Below are 23,521 nucleotides of genomic sequence, written 5' to 3' on the forward strand. Positions count from 1 at the left end.
TTTTCAGATTGACTCGCCAATCTTGGAGGAAGTTGGATTTGGAGTTGAAATGAGGCCTGTTTGGTAAACTGAGATTGTAGTGTATAAAATCCGCTTCGAAGTCTAAATAGTTGAGTGGAGTAATGAGGGATAAGATCAAAAAGGAGGTTTGTGATGGGGTACAAGGCAGGACAGATTAAATAACAGAAGCAAGGGGGAAACTTTTGAGTAGTTAGGCTATGTAATTGCAATGTGGAGACAGGTTCAACTGAGGCATTAGAGGGCTTTTGATTATTTTAATAAAATAGTGTATGGGTGGAGTGGGGGAGCATGAGATACAGGCATAATGGTGTTTGTTTGAAGAGCTGGTGAAGGCATGGGCCAAATGACTGCCTCCTGCACCATAATAATTGACTTCTGTGAACAACCTATTGTGAATCTGGGAGGAAATAATGGGGTGAGAACAGAATGATCTGAAATAGATCAGGCCTGCTTGAGGTTCCTGTCAACCAAACTGAGATTCATCCTTGACCAAGGAAAAAGAAAGCATTGAAAGCCTTTGTATAGAAAGCTGCATTATCTGAACAGGTGTGACTGTGAAACTGAGAATTAAATGGTCCTCTAAAGAAGTTGGTGGCCAAGCCAGCTGCAAAGTTTGCTGGGCTCAGTTTCTAACGGCTGGCTAAAATGCCAGATTATTGAATTTCTACCTTGCATGTTGACAATAGTCCTCTTCTCTTTAAAAATTTTTCTTGAGTGAGAATTACACCTGATGGTGGAGGGCCCATGTACCAAATTGTACATGCATTTGTCATGATCCTCCACTATCTGTAATCTACAGATTTGAAAAAGTCTGGAGGAAGTTGGATTTGGAGTTGAAATGAGGCCTGTTTGGTAAACTGAGATTGTAGTGTATAAAATCCGCTTCGAAGTCAAAACTTTAAACTATTTTTTGTATGGGTTATTACATGGTTTTTCCTGTCAAAAATGTGACCAGAAGCTGGTGTGGGGTTCATATAGGATACTGAGACCAATCTTATTACAATCCACCAATAACTTGGATGGAAGCACAATGTACAGTAACCAAATTTTGCTGATGACACAAAGATAGGTGGGCAATTGTTGTCAAGATTTCAGTGATTGGTTAAGTGATTTGGCAAAATAAATTGGCAACATCCTTGTAAATCTTTTCTGATCCCTTTAAAGTTCCGATAGAATGGAGAACCAGAACCAGAATAAAGTAGTAAAATAGAAACCTACAAACAGGAGTAGACCATTCAGCTTGCCCTTCCATTCAGTGTAATCATGGCTGTTTGAACACTTCAAAGCCTTTTATAAACCCTATCCCCCATAAATTGTACACCACCAGAAATCTGAAATCTATTGATCTGTACCTGAACCTAGACACTGGAATTCTCGATCAGAGCTGTGGAAACAAAGTTTCCCAACCCTTTTGAGTTTTAAAATGTCTCTCCTCTTATCTAAGTGGCAACTCCCTTATTTTCAAATTGTGCACCTGATTCTAGACTCTACAATCTGGGAAACATCTAGCCTACATCTACTGTTTGTCCTTTTCTAAATATTTAGTAAGTTTCAATATGTTCATTTCTTGTTCTTCAAAATGCTAAGAATATAGGCCCAGCTGGCTACTCTCTCTTCCTAGCTCAGTCCTGTCTTCCTAAAACATGTTTGGTGAATGTACTAAGAGTGTGCTCACTACTCCATATATGGTCAAACCAAGCTTCTACATAATGAAGCATGACTTCTCTACTCTGTACTCAAACCTACTTGAAACCTGACACTAGTCCTATGTGGAACTACTTTGCCATTCATTCACTGTTGTTTTCAAGATCCTAGAATTCTTTCTAAAGAGCACTGTTGGTCTACTTGTACCACGTGGATTTCAGAGATTAAAGCAGTCAGTACCCTATTCTCAAAGCAATAAATACTGGCCTAGCCAGTGACACCCACATCCTAACCAGTCTTTTTAAAGAAATGAATCAAATACTTTCTCAACCACAGACTCTAACCAATCCCATTTACTATTTTCTAAATGGTTCTGCTATAAACGCCAGATTTATTTCTCGTAACTTATCTGTCAGATGTTTAGCTGACAGGTTTATAGTTTCTTGATGTAGTAAATGCAAATTGCTGGAGAAATTTAGCAGATCTTGCAGCATATGTGTAGAGAAACTGAGTTAACATTTCATGTTCAAAGGCTATTCAAACATTTGGAGTTTGACGAGTCATTGAATTTAAAACCTTAGCTCTGTTTCTTTCTCCAAAGAAGCTACCAGACCTGTTGCATTTCTCCAGTTTTTTTAATTTCAGATTTCAGCATCTGCAGTCTGATTTTTATTTATTCCTGCTATTATTTTTTTCTCCTCTTGAATGAACATGTCATTTTCTGATTTCCAAACCACTGGGACCCTTCTAGAAGAAATCTCAAGAAGTTTGGATGATTATATCCATTTCTGCTATTAGCTTTGTAGTCATTGTTAAAATCCTAGGATGCATGCCTTCAGGTCCTGGGACTTGACGGCCATCAAGTCAATATTTTCTTAGTATCTCTGTAGTAGTGATAAGTCCCATTCTGTTTCACCTCGTTTTGAGTTAGTCATAGAGATGTACAGCACAGAAACAGACCTTTCGGTCCTCCTCGTCCATGCTGACCAGATATCCCAACCAATCTAGTCCCAACTGCCAGTACCTGGCCCATATCCCTCAACCCTCCTATTCATATACCTATCCAGATGCCTTTTAAATGTTGCAATTGTACTAACCTCCACCATTTCCTCTGGCAACTCATTCCATACATGTACCACCCTCTGTGTGAGAACGTTGCCCCTTAGGTCATATAAAGCTCTATAAGGTCACTCCTCTGCCTCCGACACTCGAGGGGAATCAGCCCCAGCCCATTCAACCTCTCCCTATAGCTCAAATCCTCCAACCCTGGCAACATTCTTGTAAATCTTTTCTGAACCCTTTCAAGTTCTGATAGAATGGAGACCAGAACTGCATGCAATATTCCAGAAGTGGCCTAACCAATGTCCCATACAATTGCAACATGACCTCCCAACTCCTGTACTCAATACTCTGACCAATAAGGGAAAGCATCCCAAACTCCTCCTTCACTATCCTATATACCTGTGACTCCACTTTCAAGGAGCTATGAACCTGCACTCCAAGGTCTCTTTGTTCAGGAACACTCCCTAGGACCTTACCATTAAGTGTATACGTCCTGCTAAGATTTGCTTTTCCAAAATGTACCGCCCCTCATTTATTTAAATTAAACTCCATCTGCCACTTCTCAGCCCACTGCCCTGTCTGATCAAGATCCCATTGTAATCTGAGGTCACCTCCTTTGTCGTCCACTACACCTCCAATTTTGGTGTCATCTGCAAACTTACTAACCATACCTCTCATGCTCACATCCAAATCATTTATATAAATGACGAAAACTAGTGGACCCAGCTCAGACCCTTGTGTTACTCCACTGGTCGCAGGCCTCCAATCTGAAAAACAAGTCTCCACCACCACCCTCTGACTTCTATCTTTCAGCCCATTCTATATCCAAATGGCTAGTTCTCCCTGTATTCCATGAGATCTAACCGTGTCTCCCATGGGGAACTTTGTCAACTCTTACTGAAGTCCATATCTATCACTTCCACCACTCTGCCCTCGTCAATCGTCTGTTACTTTAAAAAAACTCAATCAAGCTTGTGAGGCATGATTTCCCCCACACAAAACTATGCTGACTATCCCTGACCAGCCCTTGCCTTTCCAAATACATCCTGTCCCTCACGATTCCCTCCAACAACTTGGCAACCACTGATGTCAGGCTCACTGGTCTATAGGTCCCTGGCTTCTCCTTCTCACCTTTTCTTAAATAATGGTACCACATTAGCCAACCTCCAGTCGGCTAGCACCTCACCTGTGACTATTGATGATACAAATATCTCAGCAAGGGGCCCAGCAATCACTTCCCTCGCTTCCCACAGAGTTCTATGGTAAACCTGATCAGGTCCTGAGGATTTATCCACTTTCATGCATTTCAAGACATCCAGCACTACTTCCTCTGTAATATGGACATTTTTCAAGATGTCACCGTCTATTTCCCTACATTCCATGTCCTTTTCCACAATAAACACTGATACGAAATACTCATTTAGTATCTCCTGCAGCTCCACACAAAGGCTGCCTTGCTAATCTTTTGAGGGGCCCTATTTGCTTCCTAGCTATCCTTTTGTCCTTAATGTATTTGTAAAATCCCTTTGGAATCTCTTCGTCCTAATTACCAAAGTTATCTTTTGCCCTCCTAATTTACCTCTGAAGTATATTCCTACTGCCTTACTACTCTAAGGATTCACTTGATCTATCTTGTCTATACCTGACATATGCTTCCTCCTGTTTCTTAACCGATTCCCAATTTCTTTAGTCATTCAGCAGTCCATACACCTACCAGCCTTTCTTGTCACCCTAACAGAAATATACTGTCTCTGGACTCTCTCTCATTTCTGAAGGCTTCCCATTTTCCAGCTGTCCCTTTACGTGTGAACATCTGCTCCCAATTAGCTTTTGAAAGTTCTTGTCTATTATCATCAAAATTAGCCTTCCTCCAATTTAGAACTTCAACTTTTAGATCTAGTCCATCCTTTTCCATCACTATTTTAAATCTAATAGAATTATGGTCGCTGTCCCCAAAGTTTTTATTAATGACTTAGATGAGGGAGTCGAAGGGTGGGTCAGTAAATTTGCAGATGATACGAAGATAGGTGGAGTTGTGGACAGTGAGGAGGGCTGTTGTCGGCTGCAGAGGGACTTAGATATGATGCAGAGCTGGGCTGAGGAGTGGCAGATGGAGTTCAACCCTGCCAAGTGTGAGGTTGTCCATTTTGGAAGAACAAATAAGAATGCGGAATACAGGGTTAATGGTCGGGTTCTTAGTCAGGTGGAGGAACAGAGGGATCTTGGGGTCTATGTACATAGATCTTTGAAAGTTGCCACTCAGGTGGATAGAGTTTGTAAGAAGGCCTCTGGAGTATTATCGTTCATTAGCAGAGGGATCGAATTCAAGAGTCGTGAAGTGATGTTGCAGCTGTACAGGACTTTGGTTAGGCCACAGTTGGAGTACTGCGTGCAGTTCTGGTCGCCTCACTTTAGGAAAGATGTGGAAGCTTTGGAGAGGGTGCAGAGAAGACTTACCAGGATGTTGCCTGGAATGGAGAGTAGGTCGTACGAGGATAGGTTGAGAGTTCTCGGCCTTTTCTCGTTGGAACGGCGAAGGATGAGGGGTGACTTGATAGAGGTTTATAAGATGATCAGAGGAATAGATAGAGTAGACAGTCAGAAACTTTTTCCCCGGGTACAACAGAGTGTTACAAGGGGACATAAATTTAAGGTGGAAGGTATAGGGGAGATGTCAGAACATAGAACATAGAACATAGAAGAATACAGCGCAGTACAGGCCCTTCAGCCCTCGATGTTGCGCCGATCAAAGCCCACCTAACCTACACTAACCCACTATCCTCCATATACCTATCCAATGCCCGCTTAAATACCCATAAAGAGGGAGAGTCCACTACTGCTACTGGCAGGGCATTCCATGAACTTACGACTCGCTGAGTGAAGAACCTACCCCTAACATCAGTCCTATATCTACCCCCCCTTAATTTAAAGCTATGCCCCCTTGTAATAGCTGACTCCATACGTGGAAAAAGGTTCTCACTGTCAACCCTATCTAACCCCCTAATCATCTTGTACACCTCTATCAAATCACCCCTAAACCTTCTTTTCTCCAATGAAAACAACCCCAAGTGCCTCAGCCTTTCCTCATAGGATTTTCCTACCATACCAGGCAACATCCTGGTAAACTTCCTCTGCACCCGTTCCAGTGCCTCCACATCCTTCCTATAGTATGGCGACCAAAACTGCACACAATATTCCAGATGCGGCCGCACCAGAGTCTTATACAACTGCAGCATGACCTCAGGACTCCGGAACTCAATTCCTCTACCAATAAAAGCCAGTACGCCATATGCCTTCTTCACTGCACTATTTACCTGGGTGGCAACTTTCAGAGATCTGTGTACATGGACACCAAGATCCCTCTGCTCTTCCACACTACCAAGTAGTCTACCATTAGCCCAGTAATCCATCTTTTTATTACTCTTACCAAAGTGAATCACTTCACACTTAGCTACATTGAACTCCATTTTCCACCTTTCTGCCCAGCTCTGCAGCTTCTCTATATCCCGCTGTAACCTGCCATATCCTTCCTCACTGTCTACAACTCCTCCGACTTTCGTATCATCCGCAAACTTGCTCACCCAACCTTCTAACCCTTCCTCCAGGTCATTTATAAAAATGACAAACAGCAATGGTCCCAAAACAGATCCTTGCGGAACACCGCTAGTGACGGGACTCCAAGATGAACCTTTGCCATCAACTACTACCCTCTGTCTTCTTCCAGAGAGCCAATTCCTAATCCAAACCTCCAACTCACCCTCTATGCCATATCTCTGTATTTTCTGCAGTAGCCTACCATGGGGGACCTTATCAAACGCCTTACTAAAATCCATATATACCACATCTACCGCTTTCCCCTCATCTACCTCCTTAGTCACCTTCTCAAAGAATTCAATAAGGTTTGTGAGGCACGACCTGCCCTTCACAAAACCATGCTGACTTTCCTTGATCACATCATTCTTATCCAGATGTGCATAAATCCTATCCCTTACAATTCTCTCTAAGACTTTGCCCACAACAGAAGTGAGACTCACTGGCCTATAGTTACTAGGATTATCCCTACTCCCCTTCTTGAACAAGGGAACCACGTTTGCTAGCCTCCAGTCCTCTGGCACTACTCCTGTCGACAAAGAGGACACAAAAATCAAGGCCAATGGCTCTGCAATCTCCTCCATTGCTTCCCAGAGAATCCTAGGATAAATGCCATCAGGCCCAGGGGACTTATCTATTTTCACCCTTGCCAGAATTTCCAACACCTCTTCTCTACATATCTCAAAGCCATCCATTCTACTTATTCGTGCCTCAGTATTCATATCGACAACAATGTCCTGTTCCTGAGTGAATACTGACGAAAAGTATTCATTCAGTGCCTCCCCAATCTCTTCAGCCTCCACAATGCAACTTCCCATTACTATCCTTGATTGGACCTATTCCTTCCCTAGTCATTCTTTTATTCCTAACATACCTATAGAAAGCCTTAGGGTTTTCCCTAATCCTACCAACTAAGGACCTTTCATGTCCCCTCCTTGCTGCTCTTAGCTCTCTCTTCAGGTCCTTCCGGGCTACCTTATAACTCTCAATTGCCCCTATTGAACCTTCACGCCTCATCTTTACAAAGGCCGCCCTCTTCCATTTAACAAGGGATTCCAACTCCTTATTAAACCACGGCTCCCTCACACGACCCTTTCCTCCCTGCCTGATAGGTACGTACTTATCAAGGACACTCAATAGTTGCTCCTTGAACAAGTTCCACATATCAATTATGCTCTTGCCTTGGAATCTACTTTTCCAATCCACACATCCTAAGTCATGCCTCAACGCATCATAATTTCCCTGCCCCCAGCTATAACTCTTGCCCTGTAGTACACACTTATCCCTCTCCATCACTAGAGTAAAAATCACCGAATTGTGGTCACTGTCCCCAAAGTGCTCACCTACCTCTAGTTCTAATACCTGGCCTGGTTCGTTACCCAGAACCAAATCCAGTATGGCCTCACCTCTTGTTGGCTTATCTACATATTGTGTCAGGAAACTCTCCTGCACACATTGCACAAACACTGACCCATCTAACGAACTTGAGCTATAGCTTTCCCAATCAATATCAGGAAAGTTAAAGTCTCCCATAACAATCACCCTATTACTGTCACTCTTCTCCTGAATCATCTTCGCAATCCTTTCTTCAATGATTCTAGGACTATTAGGAGGCCTGTAAAAGACTCCTAACAGGGTGACCTCACCTCTCCTATTCCTAACCTCCAACCCAAACTACCTCAGATGGCAAATCTTCGTCCATCTTCCTTTCCACCGCTGTAATACTATCTTTGACAAGCAAAGCCACACCCCCCCCCCCTCTTTTGCCCCCACCTCTGACCCTACTAAAACATTTAAACCCTGGAACCTGCAACAGCCAATCCTGTCCCTGATCTAGCCACGTCTCCGTAATAGCCACAACATCGAAGTCCCAGGTACCAACCCACGCTGTGAGTTCACCTACCTTATTTCGTATACTTCTGGCATTAAAGTATACACACTTCAAGCCACTCTTCTGTTTACAGGCACCCTCCTTTAAGATTGATGCCATATTCCTAACCTCCCTACACTCCAGGTCCTGCACCCTAAAGCTACAGTCTGGGTTCCCATGCCCCTGCAGAGTTAGTTTAAACCCCCCCCCCCCCAAGAGCACTAGCAAACCTCCCCCCAAGGATACTGGTGCCCCTCAGGTTCAGGTGCAGACCATCCTGTTTATAGAGGTCCCACCTTCCCCAGAAAGAACCCCAGTTATCCAAGTACCGAAATCCCTCCCTCCTGCACCATCCCTGTAGCCACGCATTTAACTCTTCTCTCTCCCTATTCCTCGACTCTCTATCACGTGGCACGGGTAACAAACCAGAGACAACAACTCTGTTCGTTCTAACTCTGAGCTTCCAACCTAGCTCCCTAAAAGCCTGTCTAACATCCTCAGCACTCCTCCTACCTATGTCATTGGTGCCAATATGGACCACGACTTCAGGGGTGGGTTCTTTACCCAGAGAGTAGTGGGGGCATGGAATGCGCTGCCCGTGGGAGTGGTAGAGTCAGAATCATTGGCGACCTTTAAGCGGCATTTGGATAGGTACATGGATGGCTGCTTAATCTAGGTTAGAAGTTCGGCACAACATCGTGGGCTGAAGGGCCTGTTCTGTGCTGTATTGTTCTATGTTCCATAAAGTTCCCTCCAACCGACATCTCAGTCACCTGCCCTGCCTTATTTCCCAAGTGTAGGTCAAGTTTTGCATCTTCTCTAGTAGGTACATCCACATACATCAAAATTTTCATGTACACACTTAAGAAATTCCTCTCCATCTAAACCCTTAACACTATGGCAGTCCCAGTCTATTTGGAAAGTTAAAACCCCCTACCATAACCCCACTATTATTCTTACAGATAGCTGAAATCTCCTTACAAGTTTTTCTCAATTTTCTGCTGAGTATTAGGGGGTCTATAATATAATCCCAATAAGGTGATCACCGTTTCTTATTTCTCAGTTCCACCCAAATAACTTCCCTGGATGTATTTCTGGGAATATCCTCCCTCAGCACAGCTGTAATGCGATCCCTCATCAAAAATGCCCCCACCCCCTCCCTTTCTGTCCTTCCTGTATCATTTGTTTCCTGGAATATTAAGCTGCCAGTCCTGCCCATCCCTGAGCCATGTTTCTGTAACTGCGATGATATCCCAGTCCCATGTTCCTAACCATGCCCTGAGTTCATCTGCCTTCCCTGTTAGGCCTCTTGCATTGAAATAAATGCAGTTTAATTTATCAATTCTTCCTTGTTCTCTACTTAGTCCCTGTCTGCCCTGACTGTTAGACTTGCTTCTGTTCTCAACTGTCCCAGTCTCTGATCTCTTTCCTTGCTATCTTCCTGGGTCCCACCCCTGACCTTACAAGTTTCAATCCACCTGAGCAGCTCTAGCAAATCTCCCTGCCAGTATATTTGGCCCCTACCAATTCAGGTGCAATCCGTCCTTCTTGTACAGGTCACTTCTACCCCAAAAGAGATTCCAATGATCCAAAATGTGAATCCCATACACCAGCTCCTTAGCCATGCATTCATCTGCTCTATCCTCCTATCCCTACCCTCACTAGCTTGCAGCACTGGGAGTAATCCAGATATTACTACTCTTGATCTCCTCTTTTAAATTCCTGCCTAACACACTATATCCTCCCTTCAGAATCTCATCCTTTTCCCTTCCTATGTTGCTGGTTCCAGTGTGTACAATGACCTTTTGCTGGTCACTTGAGAGCATTCTGCACCCTCTGAGACATCCTTGATCCTGGCACCAGGGAGGCAACATGCTTTGGCGAGTATTCTAAGTCTTCTACTTTATAGTGAAGACAAACTCAAAATACCTGTTCAATGCCTCTGCCATTCCTTTGTTCTTCATGGTAAATCCCTTAGACATCCTCTCTGGAGGACCAACATTTGCATTATTACTCCGTCCAAAGTTTCTACAATGTTAGGTTTCTCAAACTTTACTTTTTTGTCATTCCTTGGAGACTTTCCGAACTTGTAATGTCCTGACTTACCACTAATCCTAACACAAACTACACAAGTACAGTATTGAATTTCTCATTTTGATACTGTCCATGACATCCTATTTCGCTATGGATGATTTGTCTTTTTTTTCAGACTTCTATCACAAAGGTCTGTCACTACAGCTCCAATTGCTTATCTTTTTTAACTTAATTTCCCAATTCCTGTCCGTGAACTCTACTTTCATAGCCTTTTTATCATTTTTTTCAGGTTTTAAAGTATTTGTCTTAGACTAGGGCTTCTCTCCTACAATCTCCAGGTGAAATTCTACCATGTTATGACTGCTGTCACTTGTGTATTCTTTACAAAGAGGATGCTGATTGTCTTATTGTTCATTGCCCTGAATACAGTTGAGGAAGTCTCCTTCCAGGCTACCTTTTGACACTTTGATTTGTGCAATCAGTATGTAAAATAGTCACCATAGCTTTTAACCTTTCTTACACATCCAATTTCTACTAATCTATTCTACGGTACAACCACTTAAGGAACTTATAAACTACTTTCATAAGTAACACCTGACCTTTTATCTACACTGATTCTACACCTTCACTCCTCCTAGAGCTAAGGTAATCTCTTGCAATTGTACTAATGTAACCTTTAGAGCTTCTTCACTACTTCCTCCTGAATATTCAGGTCTCAACCTTTGTCATCTTGCAGGCATGTCTCTCTAATGGATCTCTGTTAATATGCATTTATTTCTAGTTGCACAAAACAGGTGAACTGTTTTTTTTAATGTGCACGTACCAAAACTAAAGCCCCAAAAGACTTATTTTACAAATGTATTATTTACCATTTTTGGTCTTGACAATTGATGCAGTCAAGTTTTTAGTTTTGCCTTATCCTGCCACACTGTTACAATGATCCAAATCACCACCCTGTTGTATTACCTGGTTTTCTTTTTAGATTATCTTTTTCTATCATAACTTGATTTCTCTCACACACACACACACCCTGAGCTGGAGCTCCTCAACCTGCAGACACTTGGCCAGATGTGGCTGCCTTGGAATACAGTAGCAACCATTCACTGCTCCCTGATCGTGCACAGACAAGCTGGAGGAACCTAGCAAATCAAGTAGTATCAGGAGGTGAAGTCAACGTTGAGTGTAACCTTTCTTCTGCAGTGGGGATGGCTGTTGGGAGGGTTTTGGGTAGGGAGAGGGGCAGAGTGGTCAGGTAGGGATAGGTGAACAGAGGGTATGGCCTGGTTGGTCGCTGGGAGGAATGTATCCAATTGATGGCTGGAAGGAAGGGTCAATCAGAGGTATGGAGCTGGGGGTGGACTTTGAAATTGGAGAATGGAGTCCTCTGGGCTGGAGGCTGCCTAGGCGGTAGATAAGGTTTCCCTCCAATTTAATGTCTGGTTCACTGGCAGTGGGGGAGGCCAAGGATAGTTCTGTTGGAGGGGAATGGGAAGGTGAATTGAAATGGGTAGTTACTAGGAGGTCAGGTCAGCCCTTGTGAGCCTGGCTGAGATGCTTAGCAAAACATGCCTTTAGTTTAAGTTTGTTCTCTGCAATTTAGAGAGGACCACATCAGGAGCACCTGACACACTAAACTAGGTTGGAGAGGCAGGTGAAACTCTTTCACATGGAAGGACTGTTTGGGGCCCTATTTGGAGGGGAGGGGTATCCCTGACAGGTTTTACATCTTTTACAAGTGCAGGGGAAGGTACTGGGTTTCTTGGGGTTGTTGGAGAGTGGTACAAACCAAGGATTGGTGAAAGTAAATGGTCTTTGTGGAAGGCAGAGAGGGATGGGGAAGGGAAGATGGTCTTGGTGGTGGCATCTAGTTGGAGTTGGCAGAAGTGTTTAAAGATAATGCTTTTGGATGCGGAGACTAGTGGGGTGGTAGGTGAGGACAAGGGGTTTTAGAGCAGTGGAGGTCTGGATGACAGAGGGGGAAACATGTTCAAAATAAGTGGACATTTGAGATGCTTGCGAGTGGAATGTCTTCTAGTCAGACCAGATGCAGTGGAGGAATTGGGAAGACACAACATCGAAGGCTGAAGGACAGAACTGTACTGCACTGCAATGTTCTATGTTCTATACTGGGTGGGAGGGGTGTAGTCCAGATAGTTATGGGAGTCTGTCAGTTTATAGTAAGTCTCTGTAGACTGCCACCAGAGATGGAAATGGAGAGATCAAGAAAGGGAAGGGAGGTGTGAGACCATGTGAATTTTAAAGGTCAGGTGGAAGTTGTGGATGAGGTCTGTACTGCTCTAGTTCAGCCTGGATGCAAGGTACTGTGCTGATGCAGTCAAGGATGTGATGGCAGAAGAGTCGGGGCACAGTGCCTATGTAGGTACTGAAGAGGGACTGTTTGATGTAGCCAACAAAGAGGCCCTAGCTACACCTACCTATCAGAGACCCCATTGCCACCCTCTAGTTGAAGGTTAAGTTATTGAGGGTGAGGACTAGTTCAGCAAAGCAGAGGAGGGTGTTGGAGGACTGGATGGGTCTGTTTTGAGGGGAAGATGCTGAGGGCCTGAAGGCCATCCTTGTGGGGTATGGACATATATAAAGACTGCATATCCCTAGTGAAGATAAAGTACTGGGGGCCAGGGAATTGCAAGTTACTGAAGAGATGGAAGGTGTGGTTAGTGTTGAAGATGGAGGTGGAAAGTATCTGGGCAAGGGACTATTTGTTGACTCCATTTCCAGCACCCCTTCCTTCTAGCCACCAACTGGATTCATTCCACCCATTGAACAACCATGCTGTATCCTCTCTACTTGTCTTCACCTATCATTACCTTACGTTCCACCCCTCTACCCACACCTCCCTTATCTGCAGCTCCCCTTATACCCACCCTCAGTCCTGATTCAACCTGAAATGTTGACTTCTCTGTCTCCTGATGCTGCCTGGCTTGCTGTGTTCTTCCACCTTCCTGCTTGTCTACCTTGGATTCCAGCATCTGCAGTTTTTTGTCCCTATAGTGTAGCAACAGCAAATGAATACACCTCTGACTGCCACCTTATGGATGGTAGATAGACCTTGGGAAGTCAGCAGTGTTTCCTGCTCAGAATTCTTGACATCCAAATTGCTCTATTGCCATAATATTTTTCTATTTCAAATCAGTTTCTGGTCCATGCTAACCTCTTGGCTCTTAATAGTGGGGATTCAGTGGTGCTAATGTTGCCAAATGTAATGGGGAAAGTGTTAGATTCTCCTTTTTTAATATTGTCAGGCACTGAAATGCAAATGTTGCTTGCTGATCAGCTCAAGCTTGAATTTGTTTTCTGCATGTTGACGTGGACTGCTTGATATGAGGACTTGCAAATTCTACTGAACACTATGCATTCAACAGTTCGTAAAAGTCAGGAATTTAAGTAGTTGAAGGTTATTGGGTTTAGGACACCCCCTTGTGGAACTCCAGTGATCTTGACAATATTTTGTGCAAGATAAGCTCCAACCAGTCAGTTATTTAATTCAGTATTGCTAGAGCTCCTTAATGCCACACTAGGTAAATATTTTTTGTTAGAAGCAGTCTTTTGATCCAGTTTTTCTAAGGATTAGGTGGCCACTTATTCTTCCTATCAAAATGCATGATCTATGCTTACTTACTTTTTGCCAGTTCCATGTCTATTCTTCATGCTTACTAGCGTCTTGTGTTTTGATGTAGTCCAGCCCTATATTAATTAAATCTTGCTTCTATTTCAGAAGTCCAAAGTTTTTGGTTAAATGTTGGACAACTGGTCTCTGCACCATCCTTTTAAAACTACCCTTGTCTGAATGACTTTTGTAGTCAGTTTACTGTACATTCTGCTAATTCATAAGGAATTGAGACACATCAGCCATGATCTCACTGAAAGTGGAATAAGTTTGAGCAACTGTCTACTGTTTCATATGTTCTTTTGTGTACAATTTGTCTTTTGGGCATTTTGAAGTTTTTATTGATGTATTCTATTGTTGTTTGCATTAACGCACAAATATCAAAAGCCTATTCTGCTTCCTTCCTGTCCTGAGATAAACTTCAGATTCTTTCCACTGGTGGTCACTAGGAACATGAGACAAACCTGTGTGCAAATGACAGTATCACTGTTACCAAATACCAAACCAAGTGCAACTAATTCTAATCAGAGCTGAATCTCTGAGAACTACCTTTTGAAGTAATTTGTTGCCTGGTCAAACACTCTTGCTTTTGATACTGTGTGACTGATCACCCAGTAAGGAAATGTTTTCCTTGATTCCAGCTTGTTTGTTTTTTTTTGGTGCTTAAGATATGCTTGACTATTATGGAAGTGTTTTTTTATTGCCTAGTTCCTGTTGTTTATCCTGTCCAGTTTTTATTCTTATTTTTTCTAGGTGGAAAGAGCAGTGGAATCTTTGGAACTGCTACCACTGAAACACCAGATCTAAAGCAACGGAGGAACCCACCTGGTGGCAAGACAAGTGGCATCTTTGACACTGTAAAAACTCCTCCCAAAACTCTGGTAAATACCATTTAGACTATTCAGGTACCATCTGGATGTAATGTTAAGCTTGTTTTGCTGCAGAATATTTCTTTTGTATTACATGATGGATTGAAGTTATCTCTAGTTGACTGGACTGTGGCATACCATTTCCTGTTAGTTACTATGGGACTAGTGTATTATTGAACTGTTGTTTTACCAACATGCAAGTAGCAATCTTTTTTTATTTTCATTTGGGTGTTAATATAAATTCAGCAGAACTGAATAACATGAGTGAACATAAAACAATATAGCACAGGAAGAAGCCATTTAACCAATCATCTGTGCTAACTTTGATACTATTATGTACTGATCCTTTCTGCCTGCACATGGTCAACATTCACTTCCTGTTCAAGTGCCGTTTAAACACTGTTAATGGCAGCATGTTCCAAGCATCCAGCACACTCAGCATTTTTAAAATCTTGCCTCACACGACATTTATAGTATCCCTACAGTGCAAATTCCACACAGTCACACGAGGCTGGAATCGAACCTGGGTCCCTGACGCTGTAACTCAAGTGCTAACCACTGAGCCACCATGCTGCCCATCAATAAATTTTCCACCTCTCCCATAAAACTATTCCTCACAGTCTGACAGTTTCATCTGGAAAACCAATTCTGACTATCCATTGTGTCTGGGAGGAGAAAGTGAGTACTGCAGATGCTGGAGACCAGAGTTGTGTGGCGCTAGAAAAGCGCAGCAGGTCACGCAGCATCAGAGGAGCAGAAGAAATGATGTTTCAGATATAAGCCCCAACGTCCATTCTCCTGCTCCTCGGACATTGACTTTTCCAGCACCACACTCTCAAGTACCACCCTGTCCATCAGGTTTTATCAGTCTCTGACACTCAGTGAAAGGAAGGATTGGAGTGTTTTATCCATAAAAAGATGTCCTGGAAAACCTCTTCTTTTGCACCCTCTAAAGCCTCCACATCCATGCAATAGTGGGGTGATCAGAATGGCAAATAATAGTCAATATGGTGTAATTACAGCTGTATAAAGCTGTAATGTGATTACTCAACTTAATGAAGAAAGTGAGAACTGCAGATGCTGGAGATCAGTTGGAGTATGGCACAGGGAAAGCACAGCCGGTCTGGCAGCACCAGAGGAGCAGGAGAACCAACAGTTAGGGTATAAGCCCTTCATTTGGAAAGTTCTTGCGGGGGGAGGTGGGAAGGTTGGAAGGGGACTAGGTTGGAAGGGGTGAGGTAGCTGAGAAGGTGATAGTTGGTGAGGGATAGGTCCAAAGGGAGGGTGGAGCAGATAGGTCGGAAGGAAGATAGACAGTTGTGGTGGTGCTGAGTTGGAGGGTTGGAGATGGGATGAGGAGAGATTTGGAAACTGGTGAAGTTGACATTAATGCCATGTGGTTGGAGAGTTCCAAGGCAAAACATCTTCCAGTCATCAGGTGGCTTGGATTTGGCAGGGGAGGCAACCCAGAACTTGCAGGGTGGTGGGGTGGTTTGGTGTGTGTCCCAGAGATGTTATCTGAAACATTACATGAGTTGGCATCCTGTCCCTCCAATGTAGAGGAGACCACATCATGCAATGGACACATTAGATGTGGTGTTTCAATGTGGAAGGATCCTTTTGGGGCCTTGGATGAAGGTGAGGGTGCAGGTGTGGGTGCAGGTTTTACACCTCTTGTGGTGGCAAGAGGAGGTGCTAGGAGTGGAGGTTGGGTTAGTTGCTAGGAGTGGAGGGTGGGTTGGCCTTGGACCTAACTAGGAGTTGCAGAGGCAGTGGTCTCTACAGAATGCCAGTAAGGGTGGGGGAAGGAAATATATTGCTGGTGTTGGGGTCTGATTTGTAGGTAGTGGAAATGGTGGAGGATACAATGCATTAGCTGGAGAGGAGTAGGGTGGAAGGTGAGGGCAAAGGGAGTTCTATCCTTGTTGCAGTTTGAAGGGTGGGGTTCAGTGGAGGAGATGCACTGGAGGATGTTGTTGCTCATATGGGAGGGGAAATTATGGTCTTTGAAATAGGAGGCCATTTGGGGTGTTCTGGAGTGAAATTGCTTCTCTTGGGAGCAGATACAGTGGAGGCAGAGGAATTGGGAGTAAGGGATAGTGTTTTTCGTAGGTGGGAGGAGGTGTAGTTCAGATAGCTGAGTCAGTGGGTTTGAAATAGATGTCAGGTGAGTCTGTTGCTAGAGATGAACAGGTGCAGGAAGGGGAGGGAGCTGTGAGATGGTCCAGGTGAACTTGAGGTCAGGGTGGAAGGTGTTCATGAAGTTGGTGTTCAACCTCCTCGTGGGAGCTGATACAGTCATCAATCGACCAAAGGAAAAGGTGGGGGATGGTGCCAGTGTAACTGTGGAAGATGGACTGTTTCATGTATCCTATGAAGAGGCAGGCAAAGCTGTGGTCTGACTGACTAAGGCAAGCATGCTCTATGCCTTCTTTACCATCTTATCCTCATGTGTTGCCATTTTCAGGACATGGATCCCAAGATCCCTCTGTATATCAATACTCCTAAGGGTGCTGCTATTGAGTATACTTTTGTTTTGCATTTAATCTCCCAAAATGCATTGCTTCACTCTTGTCCAGATCACATTCTGTCTGCCATTTCTCCACCCAACTTTCCAATTGATCAATATCCTGATGCATCCCTTTGACAACATTCCTTCCTATCTACAACTCCAATGTTTGTCTTGTGTACAAACTTGCTTGTTCCACATACATATTCATCCAAATCGTTTATATGAAATTAGAAACAACAGGAGTCTCTGCACTGATCCTCTCAGAACATTGCTGGTCACAGACTTCGAATCAGAAAAGCACCCCTCCACAACCACCAAGCCCACTTATATCCAACTTAACAACTCACTGGATCCCACATGACTTAATCTTTTGGACCAGCCTATTGTGAGGGGCTTTGTAATGCTTTAGTAAAGTCTGTTTAGACAACATCCACTGCCCTAGTGTCATCAATCATCTTTATCACTTTGTCAAAACCCTCCTTAAATAAAAAGTTTGAGACAAGGCCACTCCCCACTATACGAAATCATCTCTATCTTAGTTGACTATCTGTGCTGAGTTCATTTTTTCAGTAATACAAGTAAACCTGTCACTAAATCTCGATATTACCTACTACTGAGGCTCAACAACCTGTAATTTCTTGGGCTATCCCTGTTGCACCTCTTAAAGGAACAACATTGGCTATTCTCCAGTCTTCTGGAACCCCTCGTGACTAAAGAGAATATCAAGATCTCTGAAGGTCTCAGCCTCACTCTAATCTTACCATCATTCATGTCCTCCTTGTGGAATATTGATGCCAAGTTTTCATGAATGACCACTGACATAAAGCATAAATTCCCTCCCTGGACTTATTGTTTCCCTAGCAACCCACTTGCTCCTTTATAAATGTATAAAATGCCTCTGTATTCTCCTTAATCCTACTTGTCAAGGACATTGGCCCCTTTTAGCCATCCTAATTCCAAATTTTAATTCTTTCCTGCTTCCATTATATTTCAAGGCTCTTGTCTGATTTTTAGTTTCCTAAATCTTATATCTCCTTTTTCTTTTTGACTAATCTTTCAATATCTCGTCATCAGTGTTTCCTAAATCTTGCCATATTTCTTTTATCCTTGCAAGAACATGCTGGTCCTGAATTCTGATCAACTGGTCTTCAAAAGATTCTTGCGTGTCAAATGTTGATTTTACCCTCTAACAGATGCCCCCAAATCTAATTTCTCCAGTTACTGCCAAGTACTGTTGTAATTAACCTTCCCCAATTACACTTCTACCTGAGGACCTTCTCCATAACTATCTTAAAACTCACTGAATTATGTTCACTATTCCAAAATGCTCCCCCACTGAAACTTCAATCACTTAGCTAGGCTTTTTCCCTAGTACAAGTCTAGGGTGGTCCCTTTCCCTGTTGAAAAATGTGGTGCTGGAAAAACGCAGCATCAGAGGAGCAGGAGAATCGACATTTCGGGAATAAGCCCTTCAGGACTGAGGCTGGTGTGCCAAGCAGGCTAAGGATAAAAGGTAGGGGGGAGGGAATTTGGGGGAGGGGTGCTGGGAATACAATAGGTGGAAGGCGGTGAGGGTGATAGGCTGGAGAGAGGGTGGGGGCAGAGAGGTCAGGAAGAAGATTGCAGGTCAAGAAGGCGGTGCTGAGTCTGAGGGTTGGGACTGAGATAAGGTGGGGGGAGAGGAAATGAGGAAACTGGAGAAATCTAAATTCATCCAGTGTGGTTGGAGGGTTCCTAGGCAGATGAGGCGCTCTTCCTCCAGGCGTCGTGTGGCCAGGGTCTCGTGATGGAGGAGGCCAAGGACCTGCATGTCATTGGCGGAGTGGGAGGGGGAGTTAGTGTTCAGCCACGGGGCGATTGGGTTGGTTGGTGCGGGTGTCCCAGAGGTGTTCCCTGAAACGTTCCACAAGTAGGCGGCCTGTCTCCCCAATGTAGAGGAGACCACATCGGGTGCAGCGGATACAGTAAATGATGTGTATGGAGGTGCAGGTGAATTTGCGACAGATCTAGAAGGATCCATTGGAGCCTTTGAGGGAGGTGTGGGTGCAAGTTTTGCACTTCTTGCGGTTGCAGGGGAAGGTGCCGGGAGTGGAGGTTGGATTGGTGGGGGGTGTGGACTTGATGAGGGAGTCGTGAAGGGAGTGGTCTCTCCTGAATGCAGATAGGGGTGGGGAGGGAAATATATCCCTGGTCTGTCTGGAGGTGACGGAAATGACGGAGGATGATACAATGTATCCGGAGGTTAGTGAGGAGGAAGGTGAGGACCAGTGGGGTTCTGTCCTGGTGGCAATTGGAGGGGTGGGGTTCAAGGGCGGAGGTGCGGGAAGTGGAGGAGATGCAGTGGACAGAATCGTCAAACACATTGGAGTGGAAATCGCGGTTTTTGAAGGAGGCCATTTAAGTTGTTCGGTAGTGGAATTGGTCCTCCTGGGAGCAGAGACAGAGGATTGGGAATATGGGATGGTGTTTTTACAGGGGGCAGGGTGGGGGGAGGTGTAATCGAGGTAGCTGCAGGAGTCGGTCGGTTTATAGTAAATGTCTGTGTTGAGTCGGTCGCCCGAGATAGAAATGGAGAAGTCTAGGAAGGGTAGGGAAGAGTTTGAGATGGTCCAGGTAAATTTGAGGTCTGGGTGGAAGGTGTTAGAAAAATGGATGAAGTGTGGAGCGAAGGATCCGGAGGGAGTTCTGATGTTGGAGACTTCCCTGTTGTACAATATGTATTTTTTAAGGAAAGAAATACCCTCCTGTATGCGCCAAACTTATTCTGCCCCATCTCAGCCCTGGCACTAAGGGAACTCAGTCTATAGCCTCACTACAGCAAGTTGTTCTTGCATTTTTTTTTCCCCACGATCTGCTTACGCATCTGTTCCTTTACCTTCTGGCTATAGCCTACAGTATAATCCCATTGTGATTGCACCTTTCTTTATTCCTGAATTCTACTCATATGGCCTCACTGGATGAGCTCTCTAGTGTGATTGTGAAATCCACTTTAATGTACAATACCCCCACCCCTTTTACATCCCCCTCTATCATGCCTGAAACACCTCAACCCTGGAATCTTGAAATGCCTGTCCTGCTCTTCTCTTAACGGCTACAACATTGCACTAATCCAGGCTTTAAGCTCATTGGCCTTGCCTGTTGTATTGAAATAAATACACTTTCAGACTCAGCGACAGATTAATGAACATGGTGGGACTGTCTGTTCTCCAATTAGACTTGACCTCCTATCTTAATCACTGCACATGTTTGGAACCAGAGTAGTAATCAACAGCACACCCCACCCCCACCCTGCCACACAATTTTGAAATCTCTTTAATGGCACTAGCATAACTCGCTGCAAGGCTTATTGGTGCCCCTCCAGTTTAGATATGATCTGTCTTCAAGTCCCTCCTGCCCTGGAAGAAATCCCAGTGATCCAGATATTTGAAGCCCCCCCCACTTCCTTTTCCAGCTCTTTAGCCATGCATTCAATTTTATCTTATTTGGTCTCACTCGCATGTGACATGGAGTAATTCTGGGATTACAAGCATGGAGGCCCTACTTTTTAAATTTTCTACTTAACTCTAAATTACTTTTGCAGGACCTAAAGCTTCAGAATTATTCCATTGTTAATGATGCTCTGGAACGAGATAAACAAACGCTCTATAGAAATGCAATTTTGTTTCTAATCCCATAGTTTTCCTTTGTTTTGGGAATACAGTTATACATTCTCTGTGCTCCCAATAGATTAATTAGTCCTTTACTACCAACTCTGATCACTGTATTGAATAGCCATTAACCACAGATATTCTACTGGCTTCCTCGAGCCTAAGCCTTGTGGTAATGTTGCATCATTCCCCTAAAACAATTTGTGCTTAATTCCTTAATTATGTACACAATTTTTATTCCTGGCTTCCAAGCATTCCCTTCACCTGAGGAGATGTGACTGGCTGTTCATATATTCTCCCCTTTTCTTCCCCCTCCTTGAGATGTTAGTGTTTTGAGCATCTGGGGTCTTGTTCTGTAATGGTACAGTATTAGTGGCTTCCTGACACATTGCTCCCATGAAGCTCAATGTTTACATATGGATTATATCATAGCAACTTGTTCATAAGCAGCTTAATTGTGCCTAAAATATGCTCAATTGCTCAATGTACTTCATACTGAGTAGCCTTTGACACCTGTTGGTTTTCACAATTTTAAATTGGCCTGTAACCTTGATTTTTGTTTTAAGGCTAACGATTTATTTTTTAAATCTAGGACTTCGCAACTGGGAAAGATGAAAAGGGCCCAGACTCATGTAAGTAAGATTTTAGGGTAACTGGAATATTGAGCATATTCCATCCATTTTTCTTTTTCACCTCCCCTCGATCTTTGTTCAAAAATAGCTATTAAGCTAGTGATTTGTTTATTAAATAGTCCTGCGTGGGTTAAAGGTCAAGCTTAAACTGGTATCTTTGTTAACTGGCTTTCATCGTGCAGTACTGCTAACTGTCCCAACCTTAGTTCTGTAGACTGCTGAATGCTTTGGATGAGCTAACGTCACTGTTAAACATTCTGCAATAACTTGCTGAATTCAAGTAGTTCTAACTTGATTGAATAGCAAGTGTGACTTCTGTCAGATTAACTGGCTCTTTTGGTGTAAAACTAATCTACACATTGCATTGCATAAGCATGCCAGCTTGGTTCCAGTCATTGCCGTTCCTAAGAAGAATTAATTTTATTATATGCCAAGATCTTGCAAGTAGGCAGAAATCCATCCTGTCCTGTGAAACCTGCTACAGGAATATTATCAATCACTGAACCTTGAATAGCACTCCAATGGCTGTCAAGTACTATGCTCTCATCTTGCTCTACAACAACGTGCAGGATTTAAAGCTTGAAAAGACTAAAGCTATGCAGTGAAATGTGAGAGCCTTTTTTTTTTTCTTGAGTAAATACTATCCTTGAATTGAGTTTAACAGGATTTATTCAGATATGTTTGTTAAATGGAATAGCCAACATTATGAATGCATCAAATACATTGGCTTGAGGCTGAAACTATTTTTAGTAGTGCAGGAAGGTTGTGTACACCTGCTTAAAATGGGCTCTGACTATAACTAGGTATTGTAGACTCTGTGAAAGGTGTAATTCAGTGTTTTGCATAATTCAAATGTTGGCCATCTTTTGCCTGTTCCTCAGGTAGTCATTCATGAATATTGGCAGTCTGTAGGAAATAAGTCATGATCCATGTACATTTCAAGCCTGAATAAGTGGGTGTCAAATATTAAAATTACCACCCTGACACCTTCCCCCCCCCCCCCCCCCCCCCCCCCCATGCATTGAGGCCAATAGTGGATTCTATAATTCAGCAACATCAAGACCAACAGTGAACCTGGTACCTTTTTTTTTATATGACTAAACCTATTGTCACTGGGTCCATAGGGATTGTGTAGTGTTAGTGAGGGAAAAAGCAGTTTTCCCCCAGTGAAAGAACTGGATCCAAATTAAGTTTGTTTTACATTAAGATGACAATAATTAAACTGACTTAACTATTCTTATTGAAAGAGAACCTTTGTCTCCTATAATCTAATGTGGGCAGGATCAAGAGTGATTTTTTTTTAACCACTGTTTCTTGATTTACCTCAAACTTGAGGCTGTTGACTACCTGAGAACTGAATCAATAAAACATTGAGCAAGTAGAATTTTGCAGTAAGTGTAGAGATTAACACCTCTTTTTAGGACATGGCAAATAAGTGCATTGTAGGAGTCCAAATAGGGGAGTGGGTTCTTCTTCACAATAGTGAAGGCCATGATTAAATACATGGGCTTGTAACAAAAGCAACTGACATTGGATCTGAGCTGATGTGTTGAACAAATTTACTTGTGCTGTACAATAGTTTGACTGGAATTGCTGACTTTTGCATGTTTAGATCCTTAAACCGCTCTTCCGTTGCTGAACCTAAAAATTCTTGAGTGACTTAATGCTGTCTTAAGGTTGCATCAGTGACCATACCAGTAATTTTAAGAATACTGGCTCTAGTCTCGTTAAATGCACATTCTGACAAGTGGTCAGATATTTACAGCTATTAATGTAATTGTGGTTCATACACTTTTTCAGTTTGTCTTTCACCACAATTTAAAACATGAGAAATAATCAGCCTAACCTAATCATACACATCTAACCCAACAAGGTGCTTATGAGCTGATGCAACCATTTTTTTGACTTTTTTAAAAATTCTGGTTTAGGGAGAGTGCTGCCCTGAATATTTTGTGTTGCAAAAATAAATTCTGCTAGAGTAGAGGAAATATTCAAGTTCAAAACCCTCCGG

At 43.2% G+C, this 23,521-nt stretch overlaps 1 protein-coding gene across 2 annotated transcripts in view; it reads left to right on the forward strand.

The window, feature by feature from the left end:
• The window catches only part of jpt1b (Jupiter microtubule associated homolog 1b), a 43,601-nt gene that overhangs the window by 5,689 nt on the left and 14,391 nt on the right, over positions 1-23,521 (forward strand). For both annotated transcript variants that reach the window (XM_072558402.1, XM_072558403.1), the window contains exons 3-4: positions 14,604-14,731; positions 21,471-21,510. In XM_072558402.1, coding sequence (XP_072414503.1) covers positions 14,604-14,731; positions 21,471-21,510 — 168 coding nt within the window. The remainder of the gene's footprint in view (positions 1-14,603; positions 14,732-21,470; positions 21,511-23,521) is intronic.

The sequence above is a fragment of the Chiloscyllium punctatum genome, chromosome 39 (assembly GCF_047496795.1).
Source record: "Chiloscyllium punctatum isolate Juve2018m chromosome 39, sChiPun1.3, whole genome shotgun sequence".
In the NCBI taxonomy this organism is placed as follows: Eukaryota; Metazoa; Chordata; class Chondrichthyes; order Orectolobiformes; family Hemiscylliidae; genus Chiloscyllium; species Chiloscyllium punctatum.